Source organism: Ursus arctos, unplaced genomic scaffold, assembly GCF_023065955.2.
Source record: "Ursus arctos isolate Adak ecotype North America unplaced genomic scaffold, UrsArc2.0 scaffold_14, whole genome shotgun sequence".
NCBI classification, from domain to species: domain Eukaryota; kingdom Metazoa; phylum Chordata; class Mammalia; order Carnivora; family Ursidae; genus Ursus; species Ursus arctos.
Genome location: NW_026622808.1, coordinates 25,845,398 through 25,866,165, shown reverse-complemented (window position 1 = coordinate 25,866,165; position 20,768 = coordinate 25,845,398). Strand labels below are relative to the sequence as shown.

The 20,768-nt window shown below is 53.2% G+C and overlaps 2 protein-coding genes across 2 annotated transcripts; both read right to left on the bottom strand.

Moving 5' to 3' along the window:
* On the bottom strand, window positions 1-6,833 carry SYDE1 (synapse defective Rho GTPase homolog 1). Its single transcript, XM_026490313.4, has 8 exons — window positions 6,689-6,833; window positions 4,775-5,116; window positions 4,029-4,673; window positions 3,661-3,875; window positions 2,916-3,042; window positions 2,555-2,715; window positions 1,738-1,963; window positions 1-1,412 (listed from the first exon to the last, which is right to left on the bottom strand). Exons 1-8 carry the CDS (start codon window positions 6,774-6,776, stop codon window positions 1,009-1,011), a joined length of 2,208 nt encoding a protein of 735 aa, XP_026346098.1. The 5' UTR covers window positions 6,777-6,833; the 3' UTR covers window positions 1-1,008.
* A 9,906-nt stretch (window positions 6,834-16,739) lies between these two features.
* On the bottom strand, window positions 16,740-17,681 carry LOC113248709 (olfactory receptor 1I1). The gene has a single exon (XM_026490311.2). It carries the CDS (start codon window positions 17,679-17,681, stop codon window positions 16,740-16,742), a length of 942 nt encoding a protein of 313 aa, XP_026346096.1.
* Between the last annotated feature and the right edge of the window lie 3,087 nt (window positions 17,682-20,768).

Here is a 20,768-nt window from a genome sequence, read left to right as displayed (position 1 = left end):
TTGTGCATACTGATTTATTGTCCACAAAGATGGAAGTGAGGGAAAAGGGGGAGACAGGAGGGGACCTACTCTCCCACTGGAACTCTGGGGCCCACTGAGGCTCCATTACTGGGGATTTCAGGGTGCCTAGCCATTGCAAATTCTTTCCCCATCAGAGGTCCCTGAAAGAGCCCCATACGCCTGCTCCAGACCTGTTCATGCACACTAGTCCTCACACACAGACACACACGCACGGAGGCAATAAATATGTTCCGTACCAAAAGTGCCCCCAGCCTGACATTTCAGGTGGGGCCCCTCCGAAAGGGAGGTCTTGTAAGTGCTCAGTTTCTTCAGGGATGTGGAGGAAGAACTGGGGAGGGGAAGGGCCAGACTCTGCTATCTCCATTTCCTGGTTTGAGGCAATTGGGGTTTTCCCTGGAAGAGAGGGTGCGGAAACCAGCCATTTTTCTAAAGGCCCTCGGCTGCCCTTATCCAGCCAGAGCCCAGGATAGGGGCTTTCCCCCACCTTGCCTCAAATATCCTTGGACCCTCCAGGGGAGGGAGAAGCAGAGTGCGGTGTTTAAAGCTAATACTGATTTGGTTGGCAGCAGCAAGAGGACTGACGGGGTCGGGAAGGGGGGCGGTGTCTCACCATCCTGGCGTGATGCTCACAGTAACTGGTTTTTCCCTGGCCAAGGAGGAGGGGGCAAGAGAGGCCAGCCCAGCAAGCGGGAGAAGTGCCTTTTAGCTGCATGGGGAGAAGCCCTTGGTACTCAGAAAAGATGGCCCCAACAGCTGGTCCCAAAAGTCCCTAGTCCCTAGCCTTTGCAGCCAATGCCCCACCACTGAGCACTGGAAACGAGGAATGATTCTCAGCAATGGGCTGCCTGGTCACTAGGCAACTCTCCAGCAACCGGGACGGCGGCCCGGGCGACCGCTCTGGTCCACTCTGGTTCCCTGCGTCGCCCGGGATCGGCCTCAGCAGCCTGGAGCCCGGCCCTTTGTGACCGGGGTCCCACCCCGCCCGGCTCAGAGGCACACGTTGATCTGCTTGGAGAGCTCTCGCTCCAGGTCCAGGATGAGGGCGTCGAAGTCTTTGAGGTTCAGGTGCGGGTTGAAGGGCGCCTCAAAGTCGTCGTCGAAGTCTGCGGCGCCCGCCGGGTCGCCCGCCTCCTCGTCCTCGTCCTCGCTGTAGCTGCCCGTCACGTGGTCGTAGTTCGGCCCGGACAGAAAGTCCCGCCCGCACGGCAGGAAGTCCCGTCCGCAGACACTCCAGTCGCCCGCGTAGCGGTTGCTCGGGGGGCTCTCGGGGCCGCCCCGGCCGCGGGGCCGAGCCACCACTTCGGAGCCGGCGAGCGGCAAGTGCAGCGGCGCCTGCCGTTTGGGCCGCAGGCACGGGGCGAGGTCCGGAGGCTCCGGGGGCCTGCGGGGATCTGAGGGGGAAGAGCGGGCTCGTGATTGGCTGCCTAGCTAACCAGGCCCCTGATTGGCCCGACGGGAGACCGGACCCGCGACCGCATCGGGATTTCACTGGCCGAGGGACACCTGGTTGCTTAGGCAACCGGCCCTCTGACCGCGTCGAGCTCGGATTGGCTCAATCTGAACGCGTTGCTGAGGCTACCAGGTACCGGTTTACGCCCGGGGCCACGCGAGGAGGGCGTGGCACGCCTGAAGTCCGAGACTCTGATTGGTCGCCCGAGAAAGCATCGCGGCGGCGGCCTGGCCCGGATTGGCGGCGCGGGCCAGGGGCGGGCTCACCTGGCCAGGCCTGCAGCAGGTAGTGCAGCACCTCGATGTGGCGCTTGAAGTCCACTGCGTTGGTCAGGCCCGGGCCCGAGCTGCGGATGCGGGGCCTGGCGGGGGCCTGGCGCGCCGGCAGCAGCACGGGACCGAAGCACACGGCCAGATTCTGCGGGGTCATGCGGTTGTGGGCGTGGAAAGAGGAGACGAGGCGCAGGTGGTCCAGGAGAAGTGTCAGCGTGGCCTGACAGAAGACGGTTGGGAATCATGAGGCGGGGGAAGCTGGTCCCCTGTCAAACCTGAGGGGAGACTAAGGCGGCCCAGAGTGGGGAAATTCGAGATCTCATAGCTGATTGATGGCTGACCTAAGGCTTCGGTATTAGTATTATGATCCCATTTTGCTGGAGGGGAGACTGAGGACAAAGGCAACTTAGCTTTAAATGGCAGAGCTTGGATTTGAACCCACTCCTCTGTGTGTCAGACAGGGCTAGCATTAATTCTATGTTAGGGTTTATACCCCATGAGGGTATTGAGGCACAGAGGGTCACGACTTCTCCAGGATCCCACAGCCAGGAACCTCCCTTGTGTTAGGCTGACAGACCTGCCTTCAGAGCCTGCATTTTTATGATATCCTGGCTGTGCAACCTCGGGCAACTCACTTAACTGCTCTGGGCCTAGGTTTCCATAGCTGTGAAGTGGGGTACTGATAGCAACTACTTTCTAGGATTGTTGACAATGCCACAAGTTCATGCACATCATGGGCTCAGGTGTGGGTGAAGCACTTCATTGGTGTCAGCCCATTCAGTCCTGCCCACTCCCACCTGGCCCAACTTACCCTCTCCACATCCGGCAAGCAGTTGAGGAGCGCACGGGTGCCCTCAGTGCTGGAGGGTGCCCTGCTTGGGGGTCCTTGGGCCATGGCCTCCAGCACCACCTGATAGAGGGGCTGGGTGATAAGCGGGGTGGGCAACTCCCGAAGATAATCCTTGAGGATGCCTGTGGACACAGGGCCAATTCTGGTCAGGGCACCCCTGGCTTCTGAGGCTGGAGGGGTCAGCTGGGGCTGGGAGGGGGAAGAGGAGGGGGAAGTGAAAACAAAACCAGACAGAAAGGATAGGTCCCAGAGGGACCACAGGGACTTCCTTGAGGTGCAGTTTGAATAGGGAGCAGGCTGGGGACAGAGGGGGCATGCTGACCAGTGATGACATTGATATCAGGATACAGGTCCTCAGAGAGGCAGACGGCTGCACTGTCCCGCTCAAAGGCATCCCGAAGCTCTTTCTTCACGGCTGCCGAGCCACACAGACGGTACAGCCCCACCACCTGGGGGTGGGGACAGAGAGAGATCTTGCCAGTGCTACAAACTGATCAGGGCCAGGTAGGGTGGGGCCTGGAGGTCTGGGTGAGGTGGCAGTGGGCTGAGGGGTTGGGGGCTGGCTGTGGCTTCACCAGCTGCTTTCCTGCTCCTCTGACACTTGTCATTGGGTCCCTACCTGGCTGCCTGAACAACCCGACCCTGTAAACCCTCCGCTTGGATCATGCATTCTGGCACCGCCCTCGTCCTCAGCTCACTTGTCACCTCCTCTGGGAAGCCTTTCCTGATTACTCCAACCAGCATCAGATCCTGCTTTAAGCTCTCCCAGCTTCTTCACTCTTGTTCCAGCCACAGTTTTACACTTGTGAGTTACTGGAATCATGTCTTTCCTCCCATCAAACTCTGAGCTCCAGAAGGTCTGGGACCATGTATTACTAAATGGATGGATGACCCATGTGTTCTGGGCTGGGTGCTATGGTCTAGGGGAGCCTCCTGACCTTGTCTAAGCTGGATCAGAGCTAGGAGTGTCCCAGGCAAGTGTATGTGTGGGGAAGGCCTGGCCTCTGTATGCTGGGTGTCCTGGGGTATAGGTCTGAGGGCCAGCTGGGATGGGGCAGGGGGCTCACCCGCAGCCCTCGGCGCTCGATCTGCCCAACACACTTCTGGATGATGAGGGGCACCTGGCCTGGGGGGTTTTCCCGCTCCACCAGCAGCGGCAGGGGCAGCCCAAAGACTCGGGGCTCATCTGTGCCTGGGGCTTCCTGCTGCTCTGACAGGGTCAGCTTGGCATACAACAGCCCCTGGGGCTCCAGGCGCACGGCCAGTTGCTGGGCCTGGCACCCTGAAGACACAAGGGGATCTGTGGGGTCTGGCCCCCCAGGCTCCTATGCCCGGCCCCCTGCTGCAAGCCACACCCCCACCCTGGACACTCTGGGGGAAGAGGGGGAGCTGAATCCTGTGCCAACCGCTCCTCCCTTGCAGCCAGGGATCCTACCTCGGAAGACTGTGGGTAGCAGCACAGTGCCCTGGGCGCAGGGCCGGTGCCGCCGGACACCGGGGTCCCACGCCAGCACCAGGGCCCGCAGCAGCCGGGCAGCCTCAAGTTCCAGGTGGAAGGTGTGGTCCAGCCGCAGGAAGTCCGGCCCCCCCCTCAGCGGTCCCGTTCGGGCCCGAGCCACCCCATCTACCTGCAGTAGGCAGCAGAGGTCTCTTGGGGTGGCCCCAGGTGCCGGCCGCAGTCCCCCCAGCCCATACAAGTGTAGGCTGAGGCGGCCCCAGAGTACGGCGGGGGGTGCTCGGGCTGATGGGCCCACCTCATAGGGCCGGAAGGCAGTGGGCGATGGGGGCCCTGCTGGGCGCTCCGGGGAGTCACCATCACTGAGGTAACCGGCCCGAGGGCCCCTTGTGGCCCCAGCCCCTGCCGCCCGTCCCGGGGTCCCCACACTGCTGTCCAGGTGGTAGCGGCTGATGACGGAGCCCTCGGGGGCGGCCCGCTCACGCTCTCGGCCAGCCCGGGTGCCCCGCAGGCTCAGTCGGCGCCGCAGGTCCGGCAGCTTCTTCATCTTCATGGAGAGGCGCCTGGCTGGGCCAGGGGACTTCGTGCGGGAGGCTTTGGTTGGGGGGCTGGCAGGGGCTGCGCCTGGGGGAAGAGCAGATCTCGGGGTTCAGAAGCCAGGGTTTGGGACGGGGGTGAGGCTTGCGATCATCTTGGGGGGCTGGAGGTATGAGGCTTGTGCTCACCTTGGGAGGCCAGGCCCTCTGGCTCAGCTGAGCCTGGTTGTGGTCCTGGGGTCTCAGGTGCCGGGGGTCTGGAGTCTTCCTCAGGGATAGGGTTGTACCAGATCTCACCCGCGGGCTCTCCGCTGCCAGCTGCCCTGGGCCCCAAAGCAGCCTCTTCCGGTGGCTTGGCCCCACCCAGCACCCATCGGCGGCTGCTGGGTTCCAGGCTCTGCAGGTAGGCCCCCCGCGCTGGGCTCCGAGATGCCTCAGGGCTTGGGGGCCCCTCTGCTCCAGCCTGGGACCCTTCAGGGGCCTGAGGCTCTGGCTCTGGAGGACTGGGCTCCTGGCGCTGGGCTGGGCGGCCTGGCAGAGAGCAAGGGGAGTGAGACCCACCTACCACTCTGCTGCCCCCAGTGCAGCCCCAGCCCGCTGGCTTGTCCCCCACCAGGGGCCAGGGCTGGGGTGCACGCAGTACTGGCACTCCACATGTTTGTTTGGAATGGGCGGGCACAGGCCAGCAATCTCATTGGTTGCCAGCTTAGAGCCCGCCTGCTCTTAGTCCCTGGGGTCCCAAATGGTGTCCCTCTGTCCTTCAACCTCAGGGTCCAGACCTGGGCCCTTCATTCTCAGCTCTACCTCCCACCCCTGGCATGGAGCTCTGCCCCTGTCCCTTCTTACTGGGTGGCTTTGGGCAAGTTGCTTTCCATCTTTGAGCCTCAGTGTCCTCCTGTGAAATGGGGAGATTCAATGCCCCCCTCCAGGGAGGCATCAGAGAGCTGCGTGTGGGGACTGCTTCCCAGGCATCCGGGTTATGGGCAAGCACGCAGCCTACAGTGAAGCTCGCTTGCTCCTTTCAGAAGAGAGGGGCAGGCACACCAACTAGAGCTGGGTCCTCCCTTTCTCCAGTGCTCCCCCCACCCCCCACCCCTTTCCTGTCTTCCAGACTCTGCCCCCATCCTGGAGTGAGCCCTGTCTTTCAGCCCCGTCCAGATCCCCACGGTCAACGCCTTGGGGCCTCCCCTTTGTTCCATCCTCCCTTCTCTGACATCCTTGGCTGTTTCCTGTCTGTGCGTGGGCACCCCTGTCTCTTCTTTCTGCTTTAGGAACCTTGGGACTCTTTGGGAAGGGATTGGGGTGGGGGGGAGGTCAGATCCTGGAGTCGTCAGGCCTTCCTCCTTTAACTCCTTCCTTCCCGGGACTTTCTGTCCCGCACAGCTCCCATTTCCTTAAGGTCTTGTTTTGTTTGCTGGTGGACTCCCTCCTCTGGTCAACTCTGGTTTCCAACGCCCTGACCCTGTCTCGGGGCGGTCTCTATTCGTAGCATGTCCAAAGAGCTGTTTAAGTCACTTCATTGGCTCTGGACAAATGACCCAACAGCTCCGTGCCTCAGTTTCCCCGCTCGTCTAAAAGGGACAGTTTCCTAGGGCTGCCTAAGGTGCGCGCAGCTGCAGTGACTGGTTAATAGGTGCGAGGGGGTTAGGGGGCGGCCACTGTGGCTGATGCGCCGCCCCTCTCCCTCCTCTGCAGGAGTTCGCTACCCATCTCCCATCCCGGGTCTCCAGGGCGCAGGGTGTCCCCAGCCTGGCCTGACTGGGCCCGTTCGCCAGCTTCCCAACTCCTCCCCTCCGCCCTCCAGGCGCTCGGTCTCGGCCCCATTTCCTGTCAGGGGCGAGGCCCCCTCCCGGGCCTCGCAAGGAGCCCGCAGCGCTGGCATCCCGGGCCAGGCGCACATAACGGTCCGTACCCCCTCTCCCCCCCCCCCCCCCAGCCCCTTCCTGACAGGACCCCTGCCCACTCTCGGTCCCCCACCCGGGGCCGCGGGGGACTCCGCGGGACTCCCCCTCGCCCCCCAGCCGTCCCGCCTTGGGGCTCCGGGACCATCTCCCGGGCGGGGCGGGGTTCGGCGCCCCCTCCTCGGCCGCCTCCCCGGCTCACCGCGCTCCTTCGCGTCCGACTTTTTCCGGGGAAGTTTCTCCCGGCCCCGCAGGCGGGAGAAGGTTTTCCTGAGCAGCGGCTCGGCCATGCTGGGGCCCGGGCCGGGCCGAGTGCGCGCCCAGGCTCCGGCCACGCCGCCCCCCGCCCTCCCCGCCCCACCCGGGCCTCCCCGCCCGCCCCCCGCTCCGCGCGAGCAGGAAGCGCATTCCGGGAATGCTTGGCCCAAACTTTTTTTTTTCTTTTTTTTCCCATCCCGCGGCCTGAGCGAGCGATGCTGGGATATGTAGTCGCCCGGGCCGGGTGGGGAGGGGATGGGGGCTCTAGGCGGCCTTCCTCGCTCCCACTGTGAATATCGTGGCACAGCCCTGAGCCCTCGTCTTGCCTCTTACCCACCCTCTTTTGGTGATCGAACACAGCAAGTTCTCTCGGGTTTACCTTCAAAACTCATCCTGCGCGTATTTCCTCCCCTTTCCCCCATCTACTGCTCCAGCCTGGTGCAAGCCCTGGCCTCATCCCGTTCCTTCCATGACACCTCCTCTTCTTCAGTCTCCTGGATGACGCTCGGGTGCCTCCCAATTTTCCCATCCCCTAAATTCCAGTTACTACCGATGTTTCACAGACCATCTCCCAACTAGTGGTGTAAAAGCCATTTTACGATGCCCACAGATGCTGTGGGTAAGGACTTTGGGCAGGGCAGAGCTGACATTGATGGTTTCTGCTCCTTGGTGGGAAAGGCTTTGAGGTTTAGGGGTAACTCAACAAACTGGGGAGTGGAATCATCTGCAGGCATACTCACTCACAGGGTTTGCAACTGATCACCGCTAAGGGCTGGGACCTCTTCACAGGTTGTGGACGACGACACAGAGAAAGAGAGACACGGGCCTCTCCCTCTGGCCTGGGCTTCCTACCAGCAGGTCACCAGTCAGTGTCATCAGGTGTCCTACACGGCCACCCAGGACTCCAAAAGTTAACAAGACCAAAGCTGTATTTACCTTTCCTAACCCAGCCTTAGGTTTCATGTTGTGTCCCTTCTGGCACCAGAATCAAGACCCCACCCCTCTCAGTGGGCCTTATGTCAAGGTGACCTTGTAAAGAGGATGTAGGATGGGAGATAATTGTGGCCCTCTTGGAAAATTTAACCTGCTTCCATTCTCCAGAGTGGATTTAAAAACTGAAGCCGGATTATGACACACCTCTTCTGTACAGACTTCCCATGACCGCTCACCTCACTTAGAATAAAATCCAGATTCCCAGTAAGACTTCCAGCCTCCTCCCCTTTGTTGTCCCCATTGCTCACCATGACCTCCTCTCTGGTCCTCCTTTAGATCCAACTGTACCTGTCCCAGGCCCTTGGCACATGTAGTCCCTTCTGTCTGGGAAGCCCTGGTTCTTCTGAATTTGCCTCTTTCTCATCCTTTAGTTCCAAAAGCACCCCCTGGGGAGGCCCTCCTTGAGTACCTACCACTGTCCACACATTATTACCTCCTAGTGTTTCATTTCTTTGAACACGGTCATGGCTTGAACATAAGAGCTTCAGTGTTGAGTTTATCAGTGTCCTTGTCAAAACTGGGACTCCACCAGATGCATATCTGTCTTGTTCACTGCTGAGTGTTCAGGTCAGAGGTCAGGTACCAGGTGCCAGAGGCCTGCATAGAGGGGGTGGCTGAGAGTCTTGCGTAGAGGAGGTTGTGTGTGTTTGCTTATCCTGTGTCTCAAAGCAGATCTCGCTGTTTATCCTACTTGGAGTTTGCTGAGCTTTTTGGATGTGCTGATTCATATCTTTCATCCACTGTGGGAGTTTTTTTTTCAGCCATTATTTCTTCAACTTTTTTTTCTATCTCTTTCTCTTCTCTTCTTTTGGGACTCCCATTATGCATATGTTAATATGCTTGTTAGTGTCCCGTGGGTCTCTCAGGTTCTGTTCATTTTTCTTGGACGTCTGTTTGGGAGGAGTCAGGCTGGAGAGTGGTGGGATACACCCCAGGAGTCTTTGAGGTAGCCGCTGACAGTGGGGAAGAGGTCAGGGTCAAGACAACACCTGTTCACAAGTCCCGGGCAGGGGGGATTGGAGGGGGGCCCCACCAGGGTATCCCAGCACCTCGGAGAAGCTGGAGGCTGGCATGGGGATGAGAGCAGCCCTTGGCCCCACCCATATCATATCAAATGATTAACCACCACTCACACAGCATATCCATATTTACTTACTCTTGGTAAACACTTTTGACAGCGTTTCTCTACTTTTCCTGTTGCATTTGTTTGGCTCATTTATTTAGCTCATTTAATTCACAGTTGGCTATGATTCTTTCTCAGCAACCAGAAGTTCTTGCTAAGTGCTGATAAAATGGTTATGAATACTGAATTTCACATGTTGTGAGATCTGGATTTTGGTAGCTGCTGCTTTATTTAGGAGCCCGTGTGTGTGTATTCTCTTTCCCCCAGATGTTCTCACCGGCTGCAGACATGATGTGCGGTACTTATGATGCCTGATGGATAAATCCAGCCCCCAGCAAAATGGGGATTTGCTGAAAGAAGAAATGCAGGTGGAGGGGGCTGGTGAGGTTTGAGCAGAGCTCTGCATCTCTGCGGCAGACAGCGGGGGTTGGGTATGAACCCCAGCTCCCTCACCCTTCCTGTGGGATGCCTGCAGGTGTATGTTTCACATCGAACCCCGCAAGTCCCCATGGGATGGAGCTCCAACTGCCCAGAGTGGGAACTTGAATATCAGTATGTTCTTCGTTGACTTCCTTCCCTTCTGTTTCTCATTTCTCTACCCTCCTTCCAGCATTTCCTGGATCACTTCCCAAATAAACTCCCTGCACTCGAATCCTTGTTTCAGGGTCAGCTTCTTGGGGACCCCAAATGCAGACACTCTTTCTAGGCCTCAATGTCTTTGTCCATCCAAAAGGAAGAACAACTCCCCCTGTTACCGAGGCTGGGGGTGGGGTGGGGATAATGGAGGCGGGGCACGTGTCTGTGGGCTAAGCCTCCTGTCTGCCATCTCCCCGCGATCCTTAGTTCCTGGGAATGGAAGATGGAGAAGATCATGGGGAGCAGGCTCCCAGCTCTCCCCCCAACCACTTTTGACATTCCCAGTTGTCCTTCTGCCTGAGGCTCCCCTGTGTCAGGCACCTTCCAGGGTGAAGCGACACTTGCCTGACTGGGAGCCCATCATTAGAGGAACCTGGGAAGAGATGCCCAGAGATGTCCACCAAGGCAGCATCAAGCACCTAGAGGGAGAGAGGGTGGCCAAGTCACCATGAGGCAGCTTCCTGAGGTGGGATGTGGCGTCACCTGGCAGGCACTTAGTGGGGCAACATATCTTGGCCAGAGCCTCCCAATGGCAAAGCCCAGCAGGCCAGCTGTGGAGCTGAAGCTGAGGTGCAGCAGAGACCCCAGCCCCCCTTGTAGGGCCCTCCTTCCATCAGCTGCAGGTCTGCTGGGCTTTCCTGCTGGCCAGTCCCCTGTAGACGCCCCAGGACACCTTCAGCAACTGGCCACCAGCAGCCATGCCAGGCGCTGCTGTAGTGTCCAACTTGCAGGACCTCTGGTTGTCCCAGAGAAAGGGGAGGCAGCCTAGAGAGCGGCGACCAACTGGTCAGCTGGGGCAAGTGGCCAGGGGTGAGTAGGGCCAGGCAGAGACCCCATGTCATTCCTTAGCTCCTCCCTCCTCTCTTCCAGGTCTCTGGGCTCAGCTGCACTTCCACAGAAACGTCTGGCCCTTGCCTGGCTCCTGGGAGGTAGCGTCTAAGCCTGTGGAGTATCCTACTTGATAAGAATCTCTTCGTATACCTGGAGGCCATGCTAACGATGTGATTTATAGTGGGAGCCTTGGGCCACATGTGTCAGTTTAACCTGGAGTGGCCAGAGTCTGAGAAACCAAGGTACGCCACATGGGCAGTCAGCCGTGTCTCTGTGGCTGTCATGGGCTGAATTGTGTCCACACCAAATTCATATATTGAAGCCCTAACCGCCCTCCCCTCCCCCCTCCAGTTCCTCAGGATGTGACTGTATTTGGAGATAGGGCCTTTAAACTGTGCTTAAATCACGTGAAGTCTTTAGGGTGGGCCCTAATCCAATATGACTGTGTCCTCATGAGAAGAGGATATTTGGACACAGGATGTGTGCACAGAGGGGAGATCATATGAGGGCATGGAAGACGGCCATCTACCAGCCAAGGAGACAGGTCCCAGAAAGAACCAAGCCTGCTGATGCTTTGATCTTGGACTTCTGGCCTCTAGAACTGAGAAAATAAGTTTCTCTTGTTTAAGCCACCCCGTCTGTGGTGTTTTACTATGGCAGCAGTAGGAAACTAATACTGAGGAAAACTCGGGACAACAAGACTCAAGGAGCTTGCTTCCCTGGTTGGCAGTACACCACGTGTGTGGTCGAAGGTCATTGCTGGGTGAATTACGTGCTGTCCACATGAATCTGCAGGGAGGAGACAACTGGTCCCCTGGTGGCTGGTCCCTTCTGGACCCTGCCCCACGTGCCTTTGACCTTTGCTGATTTTAATCTCTATCCTTTCCCTGTAATAAACTATGAATATAACAATTTTGCTGAGTTCTGTTGACTCCTTCTAGTGAATCGTTGAACCTGAGGGTGGTCTTGGGGACCTCCCACTACACAGGTTCACAGAGGTATGGCAGTGACTCCCCAAATCCCTTGTAAATGTACAGGGGAGTAGGAGCTTCCCCTCCAGGACCTCAGGCTGCAGACTTACTGCGTCTTTTCTTATCCCTTGCTGGAAGTGGCTTTCTTTCTCACCAGCTGATCCACCTTTTGCCCCCCAGAGCCCCACATGCAGCATGACCTTGGGCGAGTCACTCACCTGGAAGGCCATCTGGCATGGTGGAGGGACGGGTCAGGTTTTCAGGTCACACTACACTGGATTGGAATGCTCCCTCTGCCCTGATTTAGCATAGGCCTTGGGACAGTCACTTTCCTTCTCTGAGTCTCAGGGTCTGAGTCTCCAAAATTGCTTTGAATCACCCAACAAAATCCCATGTATAGAGAAAAAAGTGTTATTGTGCTCTAATACTGGCCAGGGTCACTTGAGCCACTTAAATGGGCTCCAGCCCCTTCCAACACCCTTCCTGAGATTTTGGAGAATTACTAGATGATTATTTTCTTACGGTCTCCTGTTATTGCTGAATTAAATAGCTTCACTGTGAGCTCACTCTTCCTGGTTTCTGGGATGAGGGGCACTGGCTTCTCTCCTTGATTTCGCCAAGGTTCCTGGGTGTATGACAGGTTTTGCTGAGGCTGGGGGACTGGAAGGAGAGTTTACATCGCATACCACAGCAACTTAACCTCGACTGTTAAATGTCTCTGTTCCAACTCAGCTTACCTCCTAGAGTCTTACCATTGCATTGCCTCCTCATTCGTTCATTTGTTCATCCATTTATTTGTTCATTCATTCATTTGCTCAGTCAACAACTATATTTTGAGCGGCTGCTGTAGGGATTTAGGTAAGATAAGAAAGAAAACATGGTTTCTCAGCTCACGGTTGAGTGGGTGAAATAGACATTCATCAGAGAATCACATTAATGAATATAAAATCACCAATGTGATGAAGAGAATGAGGACTAGTGAATGTATTTGGGCACCTGACATAGCTGGGATGGGGGGGTGAGAGGCTTCCCTGAGGAAGTGGGGTTTGCCTTGAAATCTCAAAGCTGAGGAGGCATTAGCTATGCAAAGGTCCTGTGGCACCATCCATCCCTTCATTTTCTGGTCCTGCGATTCAGCCCATTCCACCTCTCACTCTTTGGTCCCTGTTGGTCTCTTTGCTTCTTGTCGCTCTCATCCATGTGTACCAGGATTTGCAAACTAGAGCCTGTGGGCCAAATCTGGCTCTTGAACTATGAACTATTTTTCAAATTTTTAAATGGTTGGAAACAAATCAAAAGAAAACATTTCATGAGCTACTTTTGATAATTTTGTTTGATAATTAAAACTTTAAACCTTGTGTTCATGAAGGGGACCTTAGTGGTAACCATAGGATTAATGTGTCCAGTAATATATAATGTCAGAGAGCTCACACTGGATGGTAGATTTGAGACAGGATTTTCTGTCTTGTAAATTAATTGGTTTTTTTCCTGTGATCCTGGAGCCCAGCCGGTTGATTCAGAAGGTGGAAACTTCCTCTTAATTTCCTCTTTATAGGTGACAGTTGAAATATTCTGGTAGTTGATTTATTTGGGAACCCATGTTTCCAGGGAGTCAAATTAGAAGAGGCAAGTATATGGGAGGGTTTCTGGGGTGAGGAGAGAAAAGGAGTGAAGATATGCCAGTCACTAAAACCCAGACAGCCAGATCCATTTCTGCAATATATTTTACTTTCTTAAAAAAAAAAAAAAGAAGGCACCTGCTCTATTTTATCACTGCAATTTGGGGGGAGAGAAGCACATGGAAGGTAGATATTCATTGAGAATCTTTCTGAATCATTTTGATGATGTAACACATTTTTTATTGCAAGAGTAAAAAAAAAGACTATATTTTATAACACGTACAATGATATGAAATGCAAGTTTCAGTTTCTACTCTTTGATGTATTGTTTACGGTGGCTTTCATGCTGGAACAGCAGACCATGAGTCATTATGACAGACTGTATGATCTGTAAAGCTGATAATTACTATCTGGCCATTTATAGGTTTTCTGACCCCCCATCCATGGGATGACTCATCAGTGGATTAATTCTGGGGCCCTCCCTACAACCCTGCTTAATGTCGCGGTCACCTCTGCTCTGTGGACCAGTCCTCTTGGTAACCGACCACTGCTGTCCTCCACGGTTTCCCACAAACACCCCACTCCCCTTGCTGTGGGCTGGGGACACAGCTCTCCGTGATTTCTCTGAACAACCCAGGCTCCGTCCCACCACGGGAACTTTGCACACGCTGTCCCTCCTCCGGGGACGATTACACCTGAGGTAGGGGAGCTGGGCCAGTTTACAGCAGCCGGAATAAGTGTTTCCAAAAAAGAGAAGCTCTAAATCCATTTTGTGAAACAGCACTATCGCCACCTGGTGGCCATGTCTTCGAGCTGCAGCTGCAATTCGTCCAAAGCGTTTGGTGTGGTCTTTGCACCTTCCGCTCCAGGACCATATCTATGGTGGGGAAAAACGGAAAATGAAAAACGCCCCAGATTCGGTTCTCCTGTATCTCTGAACTGAAGACCTGTTTGAGTCCCACATCTCTACAGCCCTCCTTTCCATCCCCCACATATACCCCAAACTTTAAGGCTCATATAAGCCCTGTGGGTTGCTGTTAAAATTATGATTCAGTGGTTTGGGATGATGTCTGGGTCTTCATTTCTAGCAAAATCCTCATGATGCTGACGCTTCTGGTTCAAGGATCTACTTGAGTATCAGTTGCTACTTTTTCTATAGAAAAGGGGTCAACAAACTCCTTCTGTAGAGGGCCAGACAGTAAATATTTTAGGCTTTGTGAACCATAGAGTGCCTGTCAAGATTATTCAACTCTGCTCTGTAGTTTGAAAGCAGTTGTAGATGATACATAAATTAATGGGCATGGGTGTGTTCCCATAAAACTTTATGAGCACTAAAATTAGAATTTTATATAATTTTAATCCGTCATAGAATAGTCTTCTTTTATTTATTATTATTTTTTAAAGATTTTATTTATTTATTTGACAGAGATAGAGACAGCCAGAGAGAGAGGGAACACAAGCAGGGGGAGTGGGAGAGGAAGAAGCAGGCTCATAGCAGAGGAGCCTGATGCGGGGCTGGATCCCAGAGCTCCCGGGATCACACCCTGAGCCGAAGGCAGACGCTTAACGACTGAGCCACCCAGGCGCCCCTGGGTGCCAACTTCTAGACAGCATCATGTGATGTTAAGATCTGGGGCTTTGGGATGGGTCCTCTGTTTGGACTTTGGCTACCACTTTTGGCAGCTTCATTTTGCAAGCTTCAGCTTGCTTATCTGTAAAATAAGAACCTCTATCACCAACCTTGTAGGGTTGTTGTTTAAAATATGAGATAATGCGTACAAAGGGCTTAGCACTGTGCCGGGCACGCAATAAAGCTCATCATTGTCATCACACCGAGACCCAGAAAATGAATCCAAATCCATACAACTGAAATCCTTCATCTTTTCCTCTAGCCCAGACTCTTTTTTTTTTTCTTGGCAAGCTCCCATTTTATTTTATTTTTTTATAATAATTTTTTATTATGTTATGTTAGTCACCATACAGTACATCCCTAGTTTTCAATGTAATGTTCCATGATTCATTATTTGCGTATAACACCCAGTGCTCCATGCAATATGTGCCCTCCTTAATACCCATCACCAGCCTATCCCAGTCCCCCACCCCCCTCCCCTCTGAAGCCCTCAGTTTGTTTCCCAGAGTCCATAGTCTCTCATGGTTCATTCCCCCTTCTGTTTACCCCCCCTTCATTCTTCCCTTTCTTCTCCTACTGATCTTCCTATTCCTTATGTTCTATAAATGAGTGAAACCATATGATAATTGTCTTTCTCTGCTTGACTTATTTCGCTTAGCATTATGTCCTGCAGTCCTGTCCATGTTGCTGCAAATGTTGTGAAATTGTTCTTTTTGATTGTAGCCCAGACTCTTTTTTTTTTTTAAATAATGATTTTTTATTATATTATGTTAGTCACCATACAGTACATCCCCGGTTTTCGATGTAATGTAGCCCAGACTGTTAACCAGACACGCCGTGAGGCATGGACTTGAGGGGATGAATCTGGGTGTGGTCTTTGCCTGCTGCCAGCTCTTCCTAAACTCACTGTATGCATTTGCTAGGACCGCCATAACAAAGGACCACAAATCGGATGAGAAATTTATTGTCTCACCGTTCTAGGGGCCAGAAGTCTGAGATCAGGTGTCTGCAGGGTTAGGTCCTTCTGGGGACTGTGATGGAGGATCTGTTCTATGCTTCTGTCCTGGCTTCTGGTTTGCTGGCAATCTCTGGCGTTCCTTGGCTTGTGGAGCCATCACCTTCATCCCTGCCTGCGTTTCTCCCTGTGTGTGTGTCTGTGTCCAAATTCTCCCTTTAGATAAGGTTGGCAGTCATACTGGATCAGGACCTATCCTAATGACCTCATTTTAACTTGATTATCTCTGTAAAGACCCTATTTTCAGGTAAGGTCACATGCTGAGGTCCTGCAGGGGGGTTAGACTTTGACACATCTTTTTTGGAGGACACAATTCACCTCCCAGCACTAACTTTCCATGCATTCCAGTCCATCCTATCTGCTTGTTTACAGTTGTGCCTGTAGAATCGGATTGGGTTTGAAGTCAGGTGACGGACGTCACAGGAGACACGTGGCCTCTGCATCTAGTCCAGGGCCTGTGTCCTCAGACAGAGGTCTGTGTAATCCCTGCTTCAGGGCCACCTGGAGAGCTTGTTAAAAAGGCAGATTCCAGGGTTCAGCACCAACCTGTTGAATCATAATACCTGGGAGCCAAATGTCATTGTCTCTTATGATCCAATGCATGGGGAGTGGGGGAGGTGCACGCGGGAGGCCCAATGATAACAAAGATCCCCAAAGTCATGGGCCCAAGAGGGGGCCACAAGGTCCCTGTGAGACCGAGGCTGGTGGCTTCTGAAGCAAATAATAAGTGAGCTGATCTCAACAGATGGTTTCATTGTCCTTCTCCACGTCACTTAGGAAGCATGGTGATGTAACTGGCTAGTATGTGTTGTCTTTATCAATATTAAAATGGTGTAGCCAAAAAAAAACGGTGTAGCCAATCTTTTGTTCAACTATATTACCCACGTAGCAATCCCATAAGCCCAATACCCCAGGGAGGACGGATTTAAGACTACTCTGAAGTCTTCTGATCTTCATGGGGAAGATAAATCGTGGGGAAAATGCACACCTCTCCCTTTTCATTCATCTTTGTGATGCATTTACCACGTTGGGCCATATGATTTATTTACACATGTACACATTACACATTCCCCACTCAATTCTGCATGCCTTGAGGGCAGGGATGAGATGTATCTCTGTGTTTCCACCACCCAACAGTGGTTCTGGAACACGCTAAGTGCCCAGCAACTGTTCTACCCTAGGACTGAGAGGAGACTGCTTTGCCAGCGAGCTTCTTCAGGGCTGCCTTCATGTCCTTGTTCCTTAGGCTGTATATAAAGGGGTTCAGCATGGGGATGACCACTCCACACATCAGGGCAGCTGCCTTGTCCTTCTGGGAGGAGGCAGGAGATGTGGGCTGCAAGTACACAGCAAAGATGGTGCCATAGAACAGTGACACCACGGTGAGGTGCCAGCCACAAGTGGAGAAGGCTTTCCATTTGCCCTGAGCAGAAGGGATCTTGAAGACTGCCCAGAAAATGCAGGTGTAAGAGAGGAGGATGCACAAGAGGGGGCTGATGCCCACGAGGATGCCAAAACCAAAAATCACCAGCTCGTTGGTGTGTGTATCAGAGCAGGAGAGCTTCAACAGGGGCATGAGATCACAGAAGAAGTGGGGGATTTTGGAGCCAGCACAGAAGGTCAGTTGAGCCATGAGACAGGTGTGCACGAGTGACTGGAGATTGGTGATAAGCCACGCCCCCCCCACCAGCAACCCACAGACACAAGGGCTCATGATGACCGAGTAGCGTAGAGGATAGACAATGGCCACAAACCGGTCAATGGCCATCACAGCCAGGAGGAAGCTGTCCATGGTCCCAAACAGGTGGAAGGTGTATATCTGAGCAAGGCAGCCCACAAAGGAGATGGCCTGGTTCTGGGTCCAAAGGTTCACCAGCATCTTGGGGACAGTGGTGGAAGAGAAGAAGGTATCGACAAGGGACAGGTTGGAGACGAAGAAGTACGTGGGGGTGTGGAGGTGGGGGTCTGTGATGACGGCCAGGATGAGGAGCAGATTCCCAAAGATGGTGACCAGGTACACAGAGAGCAACAGCCCAAAGAGGAGAGTCTGATGCTCTGGCTTTTCTGTGAGTCCCAGAAGGAGGAATTCTGAGACTGTTGTTTGGTTTTTTGGCTCCATGGACAGCCTGTGTCTACTGCAAAGGGAAAAAGGGGAAAGGAAACGACATAAAGCTGGGAGTCAGAGGTGGCGTTCCAGTCCTGCCCCCCCCCCCCGCCCTGGATTGCAGAGTTCTATAAAGATCTGTGGGTTTCTGTTTCTCCCCAACAAACCCATCCATGCCTGAGATAATTTGCAGCTCAAAAACCTAACTCGGTTGTTTAGAGATAATGTAGGCACTGCCCTAAGCACCTTTGTGTTTTCAGTGGAGCAGTGCTTCGCAAACAAAATTAAGCTGAACCAAACCTAAACTGAAACCCAGCACAAGGAAAGGGAATCTTCTCAGCCTCTTTTCTTCCTTTTCCCCTCCTTCCCTTTCATCCTTCCTTCACATGATACAATTTAGCATCCATTTCAGGTTAATGACCAAGGGTATGAGGACAGATAACCCTTCTCCTCTGCTTCCAGTGATGCCAAATTTATTTGGGGTACTTCATGATCTTCCACCACGTCATCACCACAGTAAACCCCCTCTCATCCTTTGTGAGACAGCACCCAATATATGCCCAGGAGGACATAGAGACCATGCATGAACCCAGAAAGCTGGTCAAATGGAGATTTTAAAGAAAACTTTAATGGTGAAAAAGAATATCTAGAGATTTAAAGCTAATGGTATTTTGGAAGTATATTTTGTCATTAGTAGTAGCTTTGCAAGACGAAAAATTTTATATTTTGTTATGTTCTAGAGAGGCTATCCCTAGCAATTGAAACAGCTTTGTACCCTCAGGAAACTATACATTGTTAGAGCATGTCAAACAGCTGCTTAAGAAGTTTATTCAGAATAAAACTCCCAGACACAGGCTGGATGGTTCAAAGGTAAGCTGGTTTCATAACAATGACACAAATGTGCCCGAGTGCCTGTTCGATGGAAAGCAAAGTGTGCCATGTGCTTATTGCTGTAGGAAATATCATGACGAGAAAAGTGAGTTTATGAAAGAACACTCTGATATGAACGGATATGAAAATAGTGACCAATGTGAGACCAACATTTAAGGAAATGCCCACATTTAAGGAAATGCCCACGTGTAGGCATGTTGTGATAATATTCTCATTCACCCATTTAACACTGCTGCAGGGTATGACACTGGTTTTATTTCCCCACGTATTTAGAAGGGAATTGGGAGTTCATCCAAGTCCCTTCTAATCCGCAGAGTCAGAGGTGACCTTTGAGCTCCTCTCTGCTTTGGCTTCAGCGGTTTGGGACTTAGGAAGAGCTTTGTGTCCAAAGCCCAAGAAAGCATATGTTTATCCCATCCGCACGAGACCACCAAAGCCTGGTTGCATTTGCCTTTCCAGGTCTCCATCCCCTGGTGATTCTTCCCCCTCCAACAAGTGATTGCTCCTTTCACTTGATGAACATTTACGGAGAGTGTGTTAGGTGCCACGCATTTCTCTTATGATACATGGATGATATAGAAAAAGCCCAGCATGGCATCACTCACCACATTTTCGTAAAACCTCAATATTGACTCTTTTCAGCAAAGAGAGGATCTTCTTTAACTCATTGTTTACCTGGTTAGGTCCCCATGTCTTAAAGGCAATTGCGGACAAGAACACAACAGAAGCATTTAGTGATCATATCTGTAGAGTGTTGAGCCTTCTTCTTCTTTTTAAGATTTATTTATTTATTTATTTTGGAAAGAGAGTGAGCTGGAGGAAGGAGCAGAGGGAGAGGGAGAGGGAAACTCAAGCAGATTCTGTGTTGAGCACAGAGCCTGACATGGGTCTGGATCTCAAGACCCATGAGATCATGAGCTGAGCCAAAACCAAGAGCTGGGCGCTTACCTGACCGCACCACCCAGGTACGCGGAGCGTCGAATCTTCTTAGGAGTCACAGGTTCTTTACGTGCCGGTCTCTCAACATCCACGAGAGGGAGATGGTATTGGCCACACCTGACAATGAGGAGCCAGGCTGAGAGCAATGCTAGGGGCCCTCAGCTTGCACCTGCACCATCTGCCGTCTGGACAGATTTATTTTTACTCTCTCACACACCATTGCTTCTCTGAGCATGCTTCATGAGGAGAGGCAAGCGCTCTCAACACTTGCTGGGAAAACTATTCAATCGCGAGCATCAAAAGTTATCATCTCTCTGCCTTCCAAGGAACGCTGGTCTCCAGAAAGATTTAAGGTTAGCTAGAGGGGGATCAGAATGTGTGTGGGAGCGCACAGTAGGTAGATAGGTGTGTATAGGGGAGGTTATAGGTGACCTGAGGTGTTTTGAGAACAAGGGGAGGGATGCAAATATCCGCCGTGAGGAGCAGATCCTCCCGGACGTGGAAGAAGTATCGGAAAGGGGGCTTTCAGGAAGAGAAGCATCATAATCTCCTCTTTGGTAACCTCAAGAGATCTCTAGCCAAGCCTTGTACTGCTTATCGTGATTTTTCAGAGTTCCGTTTGAGGCTTTGTAAGGTGAGGCTCAGGTTCCTTTGGGTTGTGTACATTACTGAGAGTCCCTTCCTGGCAACACATTTGCAGCTGTCCTTGGCTGTTGACGTGAAATCCTTGGTTGCACTAGAGTAGTGGTTCTCAACCTTGAGCTGCATCGGTGTCTCCCAGAGGGCTGGTCTGTGCCCCGGAGCGTCTGGGGTGGGGCTTGAGAACCAGCACTTCTAGGAAGTTCCCAGGGATGCTGCTGCTGCTAGCCGGGGGACCCCATCTGGAGAACCACCACCCAGAGTGGAGAGCGCTGTTTTCCAATCTCTCGCCTTTGCGCGGGTGTCCCTCGAGTACAGACCCTACCTACTCTTTCTCTCGTGACCTGCTACAGAGGGTGTGCCCTCTGTGCCCTCAGAGGGTGTAGAATTGGTCTCAGACCCTCCTTTCTCTCTGGGTATCGAGAAAGGGAAGGAGCTCCTCTTTCCCAGTCCCATCCAGCTCACTCCCCTTGCCCATCCCTCACTCACTTACCAGGGTGGTATCACCAAGAGGATGGTCTTGGCAAACCTCCTTCTCCACTGACTTCCAGAGGAACCCGAGGTCAGTGCTAAGCCCTTGGGAAGGGCAGAGGGAGACCACTCAAGCTGTGATGGTTGGGGCGAGTCTGATGT